This window comes from Dicentrarchus labrax, unplaced genomic scaffold, assembly GCF_905237075.1.
Source record: "Dicentrarchus labrax unplaced genomic scaffold, dlabrax2021, whole genome shotgun sequence".
NCBI classification, from domain to species: Eukaryota; Metazoa; Chordata; class Actinopteri; family Moronidae; genus Dicentrarchus; species Dicentrarchus labrax.
Genome location: NW_026136718.1, coordinates 18,113,285 through 18,127,654, shown reverse-complemented (window position 1 = coordinate 18,127,654; position 14,370 = coordinate 18,113,285). Strand labels below are relative to the sequence as shown.

The window sequence follows — 14,370 nt, the reverse complement described above, 5'->3', positions numbered from 1 at the left end:
TGTCCTGTAGAAATACCAACAAGTTAGCCAGTGAAAAAAAAGAACCATAAAATACCATTTTAAAAATAGGTCACTAAACGTATGACATCAAAAAGGGACACCTGCTGATATTAAATGGTTGCTATGAAAACAAATATAATGCCATTTTGCCCAGGACTCTATGAAAGAAAAATGTAATCTCAGGGGACCATCCGAGGCTAAAGATCAGATAAGATAAAACATTTAAATCCTCCAGTGACAAACTGATTTTGACTTCATATTAAAATAAGGGTAATGCATCAATTTAGCACTGCATTTACACAAAATTGGGGCGACTTTTGAGGGACGGGTTTTTAAAAAGGAATTTCCAAAATCAAACCATGAGAGGCAGAAACTTTTGTCACTAGTCAAACCTTGAAAATGTCAATATACACACACACCTTGTTTTCTTCAGCCTCCCCAACCACAGATGACAACTGTTATACAACTGTTTTCACAGGCTGAGTATCATTCCTCCTGACAACTAAACTGGACTTAATGACTAAAATTGTGCAGTGCCCCCTTAAAATCCCTAGTTCCTCTTGGTATGTTATACCTGAAAATATTTTTTCTGAACTTTAACTTTTTTTTAGTCATGAGTATAATGTTTTAGAGAGGGCTTTTAACTCTTACATGAGATTCACATTTGAGGTCTTTCAGGGCAGGGAATCAGCCAGCTGTGCACACATGCTCAATGCCACAAGTAAGGGAGACGGGACACACATGTCAGACTAAAAGGCCGCCATCCTCCCTCTTACTTATCCCCTATCCCAGACATGCTAATCCCTGCAGTTGTGGCAGGCGTGCAGGAGATAGATTGGAGGTCAGTGTGAGCAGGTGTGTGCATGCCGTCAGGCCCTGCCAGAAGACTGCAATCAGAGAAGGTTTGGAGAGAGAGCAGCTGCTGTTTTGGGGGATTGAGGGCGAGAGTGATATTTAAGGGAAGAATTTGGAAGAGATTGCTTATCCACTCCTGCCATCTATCTGTTATGATAGGATGGCATTGCAGAGATAGGCAAATCCAGTGTACAACCTTTATTTAATCAGATAGTCAACATCTCTCATCTCAGAAGAAAGGTGACACAGATAAGGCACATTACAAAACTCACCAGTCACACACAAATACCATCCGAAACAATCAACACATCTCTAAAAAGGTCAAGAAATGTGATTAAATTCATGTAATAGCATGAGATGTTTATGTCTCAATGGTGCAAAATACTAGAAGGCAGTGTGTAGTTCTCTTCTTCTTGACAATGAGGACCAGACTACCTCTTCATATAGCACTACACATACTGTATATAGTACGTTTATAGTACTATAGTTATTTTAAGGTGGAAAAAGCAGCATGACGGTACAATATGTGTCTGACATGGCGATCAATTGCACGCTGCTTTTTCTGTCCTCAAGAGAAAAACATAAATAACAATACATACATTGATTTCTCAATTGAAAAAAAATTAATTGAAATTTAGGTCATTTAAAAAGCAAACAATGGTTGCTGGTTTCAGTTTCTCTCTTGCTGCTTTTTCTTATGTCTCTGTACCAATAACCAGAGGTATTGTGTTTTGATCAGATATCCCAGCAAATGATGTTTTTGTTGTTGCTTCAGGAAAAAGAAAATGTAGAAATGACGTATTTTAGATGTTGAAATTACTATAAGATCAAAATATACTGGAGTCCACTTGCTCAGCACCAGACCGGAGAATTAATGGCAGGGGGATATTGAGGGGGATTCTGGAATAGGTGTCCACCAAGCCAAGTCTCAGCCAGCTCCTTCAGTTATCCTCCTACGAAATGACCTTTGCCTTCGCTCCCCCAGCTGCTCCCTGGATAAAGCCTTCTGATCCCTGCAAGCTTATCACCAAAGTCTGCCCGGGTCTCCACTCTCTTTGTTGCCCGTGTAATTACACCGTATTGAATCAGAGAGCTGTGGAGGTGAAAGTAGGAGAGGAGAATCATCACACACCAGATGAATGTGTGTGTCTCCTCTGGTGAGAGTGGTACAACTCAGCTGTAGAGGGGAGAATGGCTTCCGCTGGGGGCTCCCTGCGTGAGTGGCCGCCTCAAATGGGACCCCTTGCTGCTCCCCGACTGGCCCCACTCCACCTCCGAGCTGCTTCAAATGGGGACTTCAGAATGGCAGAAGTGTTTCATACTGGCACATTCAGTGGCTCGGACCAGATGGAGTCTTTATTCTTTCTCTCAAACACACACGGACGCACACACATACACGTCTGTCTGCACAATGAACGTGACACATGCAAATGGATACACACACACACACACACACACACACACACACACCCACCCACACACACACACACACACACACACACACACACACACCCACACACACACATGCATGCTCTCTTCCTCACCACACAGCAGTTTAAAGCCAGGATCATGATGACAGAGGGTGGTGTGATTCTCTTGTCCTCTGTCGTGTTCACATTAGTCATATGCAAATAGGCATTGTGCACAGAGAATGACACAAATCCGCCATGTCTAAATCCTCAAAGAAGACTGGTGACGGCTATTTAGTTAACATGATTTATTAAGGTGTTTGACCCAGTTAGCACATGCAGCCATTAAATGGTGTTTGTTTCAGGTGTTTGGAGAAATGGAATCTGTCACAGCAGGAAATTTGGGGACATGAAAAAGATTAAAATGAAAAGGAATTTATTTTATTATACATGTTCAATGAACATGTTTAAGCTGTTATTTTTTAAGGAAAGGCTGATGAAACGACGGAGTCCGAGGATGACAGCAGTTGGGATGTGCAATATTGCGTCTGTAAGCCTCATCTTTATTGTGTGACTAATTTATTTTCCTTTTTTGGTCTTTTTTGGTCTGTGTTGTCCATAGATTGATTTTACACGAGTTATCTTTGTTCAGCTTTGTTCATCATGTCAAGTCTGATTGAACAGGAAGAATCTTTATATCAATCACATATTTGAATTCATCAAATGATATGTTAAATATTCACACTCAGCAGTGTTGGATCCTCTTGTGTGTTTACTTAATCTGGAAATTAAGCAGTGTTCAGTTTCATGTAATCACCATTACTGTTAGGACATTTTAGGTGATATATAACTGAGCTTTTAAATACATTCTGTTTAAGACCTTTAGTGCACTCTCATAACTCCTTCTTTGGTTACATTCTTCTTCATTTTTGACAGACATTTCTAAGATTTGTTCAACAAATTTTCTACTAAATGGTAGTTGGATAAATAATTTAGATCAACCGTTCATCTTGATGTTACTGGAAGTTAACAATATTTTATCATGACCTTTCCTTTTTTGGGAATCCATTTCACACAATATAGTTTTTGACATGATTGGGACTACAGAGAGAACTTCTGATCCAAGATATTTTGTATTTCCAAGGTATCAGTAGGGGGCTCAGATCCTGGTGGAGCAAGAGCGGAAAAAATAAAAAGGGCACCGGCTGCATGCGTTGGAGCAACAGCGGGCAGTAAGTCGTGAAGCATTTACAGTGAAACAGTTCCAAACCCTTTCCTAGTATGTAGGGCAGCCAGTATGGCATTGCATTTTCTCCACTAGAAGAGCACCCAAGACAGAACTGCATTGTGTTTTCTTGCACACTGGGCCACCACATAGGGCACTTTATCATGTTTCATCCGTTGGGGCATCAGAGAGGGCACTTTTGCAGCATTTATTTTGAACATGGGGACACAAGCGCAAGGTACAAAGCTAACTGATGCCACTGAGCAATCAGCTAGCACACCTAGTATTTATTAGCTCTTACCTCTCCATGTGATTGTTTAAAAGTAAAACTGAAATCTTGCAACAATGCCTATATACTTTCTAAAGTAAGTCTACTGTCATATGTTTTAAATATGAGTGGATCACCTGGTTAGCTAAATCACCAACAATTAAAAGTTCCAATTTATTTTAATTATTTGCAAACCAACTTTACTTTTTAATCTAAGTAAGTCTAATGAAGATTGGGATCAGGATAATTATGGTGTTCAAATGGAAGAGGGGGGCAGGGATTCATAAGGGGGGGCAGGGATTCATAAGGGGGGAGGGGGGGGCTTCCCTGACTACAAACATTTTGCCATTTATTAATGGCATATTCAGGAAAAGTGTTCAAACATTTCTGACAGGAAGCAGTCAGTGACCTTTAAGCTGGAAATGCTCAGCTGGTATTGCGTCCTCGCTGTCCTTTTTCATCAGATCCGGAGGTGCGGAGCAGAGACACATCCTTTAGCTGAGGTGAGTATGAAATGCCAGTCTGTCAGCTCCTGTCTGGTCTATGCTGTGCAATGTGGTATGAACAACAAACTCTGCTGCAATCAGCTCATCTCTCGGTTCAAGGCAAAGCAACCTTCACTGCTGCGGGTTTGTTGCAACAAAAACAAACACATGAATCGAATGTCTTTAGTTATCAGCATCTAAAAAAACAATGTCCACTTCCACTTCAAGGATCTGATTTCTCAAAATTCATAACACTGACAACTAAACCCTTTAAATAATGCCACCTCAGTTTGTTTTGTTTAAATGTAACAAAAACCTAAGCCAAACTGTTCGGTTATCTTATTCACTGGGCTTTGTCAAGTTCCAGATAATTTATACAATGACGGGGCATACTTCACAATGACAGAAAGCTCTTCAAAGTGAGATTTGTGCAGTATACCTTTCGTGACTAATAGCCACCTGACCTCACTGAGATGGAAACCCCTTGTTAAATAAATATCACAAGTTTCTCTGCATTATTCATCACTGGCTGAACGAGGTCTACCTATGAATGGCAATAAGAGAGCATCAATCAGCTTCCCATTAGGATATTAGATCAGTGCTGCAGGTTAAATCACATGACAATTCTTTCTACTCTCTGAATAGCAAATGATAAACTGACGAATCATTCCTGCTTTAATATATGTATGACTGAAAATTTCATGTGAACCTCGACAACAACAGAGCGATAGGAGCAAACATGTACCATCCATGTGGTGCAAAAGATCCTAGATCCTTTATATGTAACTCAACAATTTATGCAGAGGATCAACACAGAGACCGGATCAGGATGAGAGGAAGAGGGTTAAAAGCAAGCAAGATTTAATATAAAAAAATGACACGTGTGAAAATCTCATAAAAGGGAATAGGATTTTATTTTATTTGCTATATAATGGTATCAGGCACTACACCACCCTAGACAGAAATGTAATTTGCTGTCTACCGCCATTAAATAATTCACATCCAACACTCCTATTCTCTAGTGGTTAGTTGACGTGTGAGTGGTTTCTAGATGTGCTGATGAGGAGCAAAAATGTCCATGAGTGTAGTTATTAGCCACGCTAATTCAGCTCACAGTGCAGCTGGTGCTGACAGAGTGGAGCTTCAACCAATGAAAGATAAGTCAGTTCTGGTAACTGTACAGAAGTTGAACACTACTGGTTTAAGTAAAAACATGGCAATGTTGTCTCTACATTTTTCAGTCATCCAACAATATGTTTTCTGGTGCGTAATGAGCATCACAGCCTCATGAGGCCGCTTGTCTGACAAATACACTTTTAGTCTTGTTTTCTCTCTCAGTGCAGCTCAAATCATAACAAAATCAATAATAAAACCGTAGTACCATGATGTTTTTTATGCATACAAACTATACCAAAAAATTATATCAATAGTATTAAAATGGCAAATGTTTTCACAGAAAATAAAGTTTACCAAGTCATGTTGTGATGGAAATGCAGGTGTTTTAAGAGTACTTGCATATAGCACATGCAAATAAAGTGCCCCAATTTGATCTGTTCTGCTGTTATAATGACAAAATAAAAATAAACACACTGACAGACACAAGATACTAGTTCCACAGACATTAATTAAGCCAAGAGATGTATTTTGGGGTTTGATTTAGTCCATGTCTGTGAAACTGTCTTATTGTATTTCATAGTTTTGAAAAGTCAACATTAATCATTGTGTAAGACAAACACAATATATCAGTCACTCTAGTGTTGTGAATAATAGTGTTGAGTTGTTGTAAATAGTGGCTTTGGATGAATTTGATTTTACTCGGATTTGCAATCTACACTTATGTGGTTCCAACTGAATATTATTCCTTCATCCTATCCATGCTACACTGGCCATAGTGCATTAACAAAAAGTGGCTAATAGCAGGACTATGTCAGTTCTATGTCTACATATGTGTGACTGTAAGGCCTCATTAAGGTGCTTCCACTCAGAACTTGCCAAGGGGCGGCAGCGCCCCAGCCTTCACAAGCACAGCCGAGAGCAGGTCTGCAGGTCCAGAAGGATGTGGCACAGCAGTGGCTGAGAGATCTCCATGCTTGTTTTCAGAGTTGATAGGTGTAGAAACCTTCCCTCTGTTCAGCGTGGACTTGCCAGCCCCACTGCCCCCTCCTCCACCCAAACTGGTCTTGCTATTCTCTGCTGTGGGGATGACTGTGCCCAGGTGGGGGTTGCCCGCCACAGGAGTCCCAGAGGACTCCATGTTGGTCTGACAGCAGCACAGCAGCCGGAAGAACGCCGCCCTCATCTCCCTGCTAGACAGAGTGTATATCAGAGGGTTGAGGGCAGAGTTGAGCACAGCCAGGGCAATGAACCAGTCCACCTGGTAAAGCACAGGGCACTTATCTGGGCTACAGCCAACATCCAGCAGCAGCAGGAGGAAGAGAGGGGTCCAACACAGAACAAACACTCCAAGAACAATAACCACTGTCCGCAGCAGGGCCAGTGAGCGCTCTGAAGGCCGGCTGCTCACCCTGCGGCCACTAGAGGTCACCAGGCGGTAGATCCTTATGTAGAGGATGATGATGGCCACCAACAGGGCGCTGAACACACTGATGCAGAAGGCCACGTAACTCTTAGCATAGAGTGGCAGCACTGTGGAGCAGGAGTCCATACTGTTCAGGCAGTTCCATCCCAAACTGGGCAGGGCACTGAGCAGCACTGACACAAGCCAGCAGGCTGCCAGCAGACCTAGAAGTCTCCCCCGCCCTGCTGTCTCACATGGGCGCAAACGCACCATAGTCATGTGCCTCTCAATCCCAATGGCCAGAAGGCTGAACGTGGATGCACTGAGGGCCACAAACATGCTCCCTTCTCTGGCCAGCCACTGCACTGGTGTCAGGAAGAAGGTGTTGCGCCCTGAGGTAAAGATATTAACCACGTAGGCCACACCAGCCAGCAGGTCTGATAGAGCCAGGTTACCAATGAGGAAGTACATGCGGCTGTGGAAGCGCTTGTTCCTCCAGAGAGCGAGCAGGACCGTGACGTTCTCCAGAACAATCAGCACGCAGATGAAGAGCAGCACAACCATCTTACAGGCCCCACTGCTGCGAGGCCGGTCCCACTTCCCCGAGTGGTTGTAGTGGCTGACGATGACAGTGTTCATCCCTTCCTCCAGTATGTTCCCCATACTGCCTGCCCTTCCTGGCCTTCCCCGGTCACACAGCAGAGGGCGCCACAGCACTGGACACAGCAGAGGGAGGCTGAGGCTGCTCAACCTGGCAGGGTCACAGCTGTCATCTTAGAGCCTCTTAAAGGACCTGCCAATCAAATGCAGTTAAGACATAACATTTACTTACAAAATGTATATTTTTTTATAACACTTGAAGTCACAAAAGTTACATTCAACAACATTTTGGTTAATTTATGTAAGAAAAAATCTAGAAAAGTGCATAACTGAGATTAAATATCTCTCTAATAGAGGTTCTCTGGCCAAGATGACAGCAGCACTTAAAATACATAAATGACATAAAACACACAGAGAACTATTTAATAAATAAAGAAGAACCTATAGATAAGGACTTTACAAGTTCTCATTTTCTTTTTGCCCCCATTAATAGCAGCCTGTTGAACAAACAGCTGTGGCAGCTACTGCTGTTTATAAATCCTTTGGCATTATCACTTCTGATTGAATACATTTCTACAGTGATAGTAGTGGCTGTGACTCGAAAATAAACAATAATAATCTTGAAATAATGCTTTAGGGTTTGTGTAAGATTGGATGAACAGGTTTTTCCTCATAATTACTCTTAATTATGTGTACCACGAATCAATACAGCCTGTAACAAAGGCAATTCTCGTTTATCAAAGTAAAATAATTGCCAACGTTTGAACACAATTTAAGTTCAAACAACACGCCTACTCATGGAGGTATGAGCAACTTTCCCTGTTTTGAAAGTTGCTCAAAGTTAAATGGAGGAGTCATTTTGAAACGGAAAAACCTGCAGTATAAAATACTACATTCTCTACAGTTCTTTACCACAGCTACAATAACTTAACGTACCTGAAGTCACTGCTCTCACATCTAAACATCCCGGTGGTGGGGAAAGATCGCAGAATCTGGAAGGTTTTTTTTCTTTCCTGCGTAATGATGCCCTGGTCCAAAATATGTGATTTTTTTTCACTTGAGGTGAAAAGTCAATATTGTGTCCTCGCCCTTATAACAATTTCCAAAACACTTTGGAAACTCAAAAAACATCCACATGTGTTATGTCCTGAACTTTTCGGCTCCTTCTCCGGACTGTGACTCTTTCCAGCTCTGTGACTCTCTCAGTTCTCACCCCTCCCAGCCTGCGGGGCGGGATCTTCCTTCACCTCTTTCTACCATTAATTATGAGTCAGGAGGAGAGAGGTCAAAGCCACGCGTGATTGTTTCATTATGCCAGACGCATAAGTGTCGTACAGAAGTGTCGCTTTATGTTTATAAGGCTGCTTGGCACTTTCAAACAAGCACCCAGAGTGAGTTTGATTGATTTGGTTAATTTGTGTGTATTTTGTGTAGTTTAAAGAGTTTTGTTTTTGTTATCCATGAGCAAAGAGCAGCTGACTATTTCTAACAACAACAATTAATTTGTCTGTGTCATAAAATTGATGCACTTACTTGTCCCAACACATGTTACAGTTTTTTGCCTGGAGGCCTTGCAAGGCTGTGCTCCTTGAAGTTGTGTCATTCTCTAATAGATCGCCTTGAACAGTAGTTGTCTGGATCAACTTCATAGGTTCATTTTGACTTTTTATTATATATAAATTGTGCATATTTTCAGGTTTGAAAATAATGAAGGATACTCAACCAAACAACCCCCATAAGTACATTTTGTTAGAGAACAGAAAGCAAAATCCTGTCTAAACGTTGACCCCAGTGTCATAAACAAACAAAAACTGACACATGTTTATTTGTCTTTCTGTGCAATTCATCCCCTCTAGTGATTGGCCAAGACGTTGCAACCCGTTCTACATCTGTGATTTGATGACTCATTGTTTTTCATGTCGAAATAAAAGACGACTGGGTCCCTTTGCTCCTTCAGAGTGTGAGATAGGTCAGACCTCTCCCATTGGAGCCAACTGGAATATACGGGAAGGGAAGAGTCACACTTTCCTTCTCCTTTTATGAACTTTGAAAGAAATATATCACAGATTGGAGGCTTAATGTTCCAACGGGACACTGTGTATAGTTTTATCTGCAACCCATAGAGTTGTATGTCTAAGTACAAAGAGTGGGGTCATTTGGTCAAAGGCAGCCAGAGACAACACAAGTGTGATGTTCAGTCACTGCAGAAATAGCTCGATGAACTGAAACAGAAGTGGTCAAAGGACACAGAAATGCTTAAATTAGCAGAAAATATAACAGCAGTAAAAGTTGTCCAATCAAGCTTTTCCTACTACAATTTCCTGGTGTTTGTTTGACTTGAGGAACCACTGACAGGTGAGAACACAGGAGAGAAGCCACAGCCCGATGTGGATGATTTGGGACATACTGAGGACCGTGTCTGACCCGCTAGCCCTTCCTCTTCAACTCGAATCCAACACCCCCTTCCCCTCTCTGAGCTGGCTCTGTGTTGTGTAAAACGCACATTCCCATCAAATTCCCAAAAGCAGTTGTTCCAACCACTGGATGGTGCAATGGGCGGAAACAGTGGGGTAGGGGCTGTTACTTCTCAATGAGTGTTTACACTATGCATTTCATTAGAGTTTTCCCACATGACGGTCACTGACTTTAGGTACCATGGTTTCACATTCAGCCTGGGAGAGTGAGAAAGAGAAAGAGACAGACGGTGGGAGAGTCGGCAAAATAAATCTTACCAGGAACTGAGCAATAGGCTGAGCTAAAGTTCCAGAGAACTGAAAAGGAGGTGGAGGTCCTACGTGATTTGATTTAGATTCATTTGTGGTGGAATGTAACATACATTTACATTTACAAGTACTTAAATTCTTCCATTATACTTCCAATCCACAGCTATTTGACAGCTTTAATTACTTACTTTTCAGATATTATCTCTAGATTTTACAAACAAGGCATATGATCCATTTCAAAATATATATTGTTAAAGATAAACTACCAGGTGGTTGAGGGGTTTAAAAGGGTAAAAACTTCAGCTGTGTCTCTGTGCCGATAAAGAAATAAAATGAACTAAATATATGTATTTTTAAAAGATTACACACAATATGAAATCAGTGTTGGGAAGGAACTCATTACTAGTAATAATATTACATAAATAATATTACTTTACCCATTAACTAGTAGTGTAATTATTTACTAATAGAGTTCATTAATAACATTACAGTTACACCCTCCAAAATAATTAGTGACAACATTACTTTTTTTGGCATCCCCTACTGATTTTAAATCTATCAATCCAGTCACATCCTTCATGTGGATGGATTCATTTTTGTAATTGTGGAGGAGACTAGGTTGGAAGATGGAAACGCTTTCATTCAGCGGCTGGAAATAGTTCCATTACTTTTGATTTTAACAAACAAAACTTGATTTTAATCGTTGTAGGTCTGAATTTTGGGGAAAAGGGACACAATTATCAGGAAAGTAATATAACAAGTAGTGTAGCTAAGCTAAAAGTGAAATAAAATTAAATAAATTACTTTTGAAAAGAGTAATAAGTAATGAAGAATAAATGACATTTTTGAGTAACCAGCCCAACATGTATATAGTATAATACACGATATGGTACAATATGATACATAATACATAATGGAAGGAAGACGAAGCTGTTCAGCTTCAATTTAATTTGTATAGAAACAGTATGTATCAAACAGAAATGATTGTTCAAGCTCTCATGGATTGGAAATAAATCTACAACTGGGTTGAAAGTAAAACCACAGTGTCCATTTAATTGCTGTTCTGGATCTTTTGATTGTATAACATTGTATAACGTTCCTCAACAGACAACAGTCATATTGTTGCCTACTGTTTCCATGATCTAACCCTAAACCAAAAAATGTACTTTCAGTTTCAACTTTTATAGAGAGCAGGACCTCTGTCCATAGATATTGGATGTTTGTATTGATTCAGCAGTTCAACAGTAGCTCAATAAAGGGGTGATGCCAAGGTAAGGTGACCATCCATATCTGAAAGCATGGTTGGAAAGTGTCTCTAAAATAATACTGAATCAACTGTGGTTATGAGGGCTATACTGTGTTTTTTTTTCTTCTTTTCTCTTTGCTGATGTCTGCTTTGTTTTTCAAACTGTCCATCTCTTTTGTTGGTTTTTTTTTATCCATATTCTTTGTTTTTGCTGGATGTAATAGGCTAAAATAGCATAGAACCGGCCAGGAATTGAGACTGTGATGGATGACAGAACGGGCTAACAGAGACCGACGGCGTAACAAATGTTGATAAAAAGAAGGGGAGATGGAAAGAGACAAGAAAGAGCACGAGACTAAGGAGCAGCAGAGCTGACAGTTTTCCCTTATTCTTCTCTCCTCTCTCGGTCCCTCTGGTATCACTGATTGTGAAGGGTTACAGGCAGTCTGGCACTCTTGCACATGTCAGCCCAGGCATTGCAGATTAATGAATGACCCCCAGAGCTGTTGACTTTACCCTGAGTAGCAAGAGATGTACAGACACTCTGACAACCCATTTATAACCATACAAAAACACCCCAAAGGCCTTGGCTCTGTGTTGTTGCAAGCTGGATACAGACTTCCTGGATGGTTGGTGCTGTGGTGGAAATAGGAAATGTAGCTGCAGGTCACCAGATCATGAAAAATGGCATTGTTGCCAAGTCCTGTAAAAGTTTGTGTAATTGTGATTTTGTTGCGTGTGTGTTTCTGCATATTTGTGTGTGTGTGTGTGTATGTGTGCAGCGCTGTGAGTCAGGGCGCACTGACGTAGGCTCAGATGGTGAGTTAGATGTTTGGGAATGTAAAGTGTAGTGGGAACGAAGGAGAAGCAGCAGCGGTGGAAAAGGAAGGTCACCCCACTGACCTCCACTCCTGCAGTTTACCCACACCCACTGAAAAATCTTTATACAAGAATGTTTGTGCAGTGGTACAAGCTCCAGCAGAATACTATTTTAATATGTCGTAGACATGGATGTACAGTAGATATGGCATGATGTGGAAGTTCACACCTATAGGCAAGCTGTGAACAGCCTCAGAGTTTATGCTCCCAACACATCAACAGATGATCTGCTAACATGTTTTAACTACCTTTACTTTACGTTTACCTCACCAACAATATTAATTGAGAATTATTTATTATTAGTTTCCTTTGCTTTTAAGTCCTTCAAGTCTCCTTTTAAATATAATCCTTTTTGCTGTTGTATGTTTCTAATGTTCCTATCTTTTGTATCTGTATTTCATGTGTTGTTTTTTTTTTTGTGAAGCCCATTGTATTGTGTTGCATGAAATGTGTGATATAAATAATATTTTCTTATTACTCAAGTATAATCTTAGCAAAATATTACGACAACAGAAAAAAAAAAAAAACCAAATCATGTTAAGCTTGCATTATTGGCAACATTATCTGTGGCTGGAAGACCATCACATATTTTCTTGCATGTCATATGGGGTACGTCTCTGCTGGAGGTCGGGAGTAGAGCTCTGAGGGCTGATAATGTATCTGGAGCAGTGGTGCTGCTGGTGGGTTATCAGTGGTGGTCTGAAGTCTTTAAGGGCACAAGGTGACTGCTTGTCTGAGAAACAGGCTTGCTGGTTCTTTTAGATAACCTTTTTATCTGCATCCAGCTCAAAATAGTGACATCAAAGGGTGCACAGATGTAAGGATGAATGGATGGATGGAGGACAGATGCATCTACAATGTATTTTCATGGTAAATTGGTTATTTTGACCACTTTTCTGTGCAGAAAATGTTGTTATTTTTTCACTCAATGCCTCTTTTTTACAGAGATACCTGTGAAAAGATAAGCAACTGTAGATGGAAGGCAAAAAGAGATTTTACCCTGGTTGTAAGCAGTTGTCAGTAGGGTGAAAAAGAGAGGAATTATTGGTTATCTCTATTTTGCATCTTTCAACAAAGGTTTAGCAGTCCTGAATGAATACAGTCTGGTTGCTCCTCAACATACACAACCTTTTAAAAATGTGATTTAGAAATTATTAGAAATCAGAGACTGGAGGGTTGGATCAGTCACGTTATTATTCATATATATATATATATATATATATATATATATGTTGAGAAGCTGCATGGTTGGTGAATTTCAAATACCACAATCCTTACAGTAAAGTAAAATGACATCAAGAGCCTAAACATGGGACCACATCTGAACTCATCATCATGGCTCCCTCCATCTCTAAATCTTTAATCTTTGAAATGTCATCATGTCTGTTCTCAAACAATCACTCTGGACCTTTATTTTCTTTACAATAGGAGGCCTTAAACATAAAATACACTTCAAGCCCATGCTTTGCCAAAAAACATTAAAAATAACTTTGACCTCAGTCATGTAAACAGTCATGCCCGATTTTCTCAGAAATACTTCTCTGATGTCTGGGAAAGCTTGTCTAAGATTCCTGTGTGTGTGTGTGTGTGTGTGTGTGTGTGTGTGTGTGTGTGTGTGTGTGTGTGTGTGTGTGTGCGTGCGTGTGTGTGTGTGTGTGTGTGTGTGAGAGAGAGAGAGAGAGAGAGAGAGAGAGAGAGAGAGAGGGAGAGAGAGATATGTAAATTCCAGATAAATTAGTTTCTGCAGAAATTAAGTAATAAGTTGACACGTGGGCATGATGTGTGTCTATACCTGTTCAATAATTATATAATAATTATCTGTGTTTGTGTTATTGTTTTCCCTTCACACCAGAACCAGAATGACTCTCTATTCACTAAACACAAACATCAAGGGATTGAGCAGAAAACATGAATTACGGATCCTATTTTGGGCAGCTTGTATATCTTGGCGGGCTGTAGTCTGTCTGTTCTATAAGAAGGGGTCAAGGGTACATTTCCCTTGAGGCGAGGACTAATGGGCACACAGCCCAGTGTGTGGTGCTGAACACGTGTTCCACTAACCCCCAATGCTACACCTTCTACCACCTCCAACACCCATCTCCCCACCAATCTCCAAAGTCCAAAGACCCCCCCTTGCCCCTGCCCCAACCCCACACCCTCAA

The 14,370-nt window shown here is 40.7% G+C and overlaps 1 protein-coding gene across 1 annotated transcript; it reads right to left on the bottom strand.

Annotated features, from left to right (window-relative positions):
• Nucleotides 1–5,137: 5,137 nt before the first annotated feature.
• On the bottom strand, nt 5,138–8,583 carry s1pr3a (sphingosine-1-phosphate receptor 3a). Its single transcript, XM_051377464.1, has 2 exons — nt 8,297–8,583; nt 5,138–7,553 (listed from the first exon to the last, which is right to left on the bottom strand). Exon 2 carries the CDS (start codon nt 7,421–7,423, stop codon nt 6,224–6,226), a length of 1,200 nt encoding a protein of 399 aa, XP_051233424.1. The 5' UTR covers nt 7,424–7,553; nt 8,297–8,583; the 3' UTR covers nt 5,138–6,223.
• Nucleotides 8,584–14,370: the final 5,787 nt, after the last annotated feature.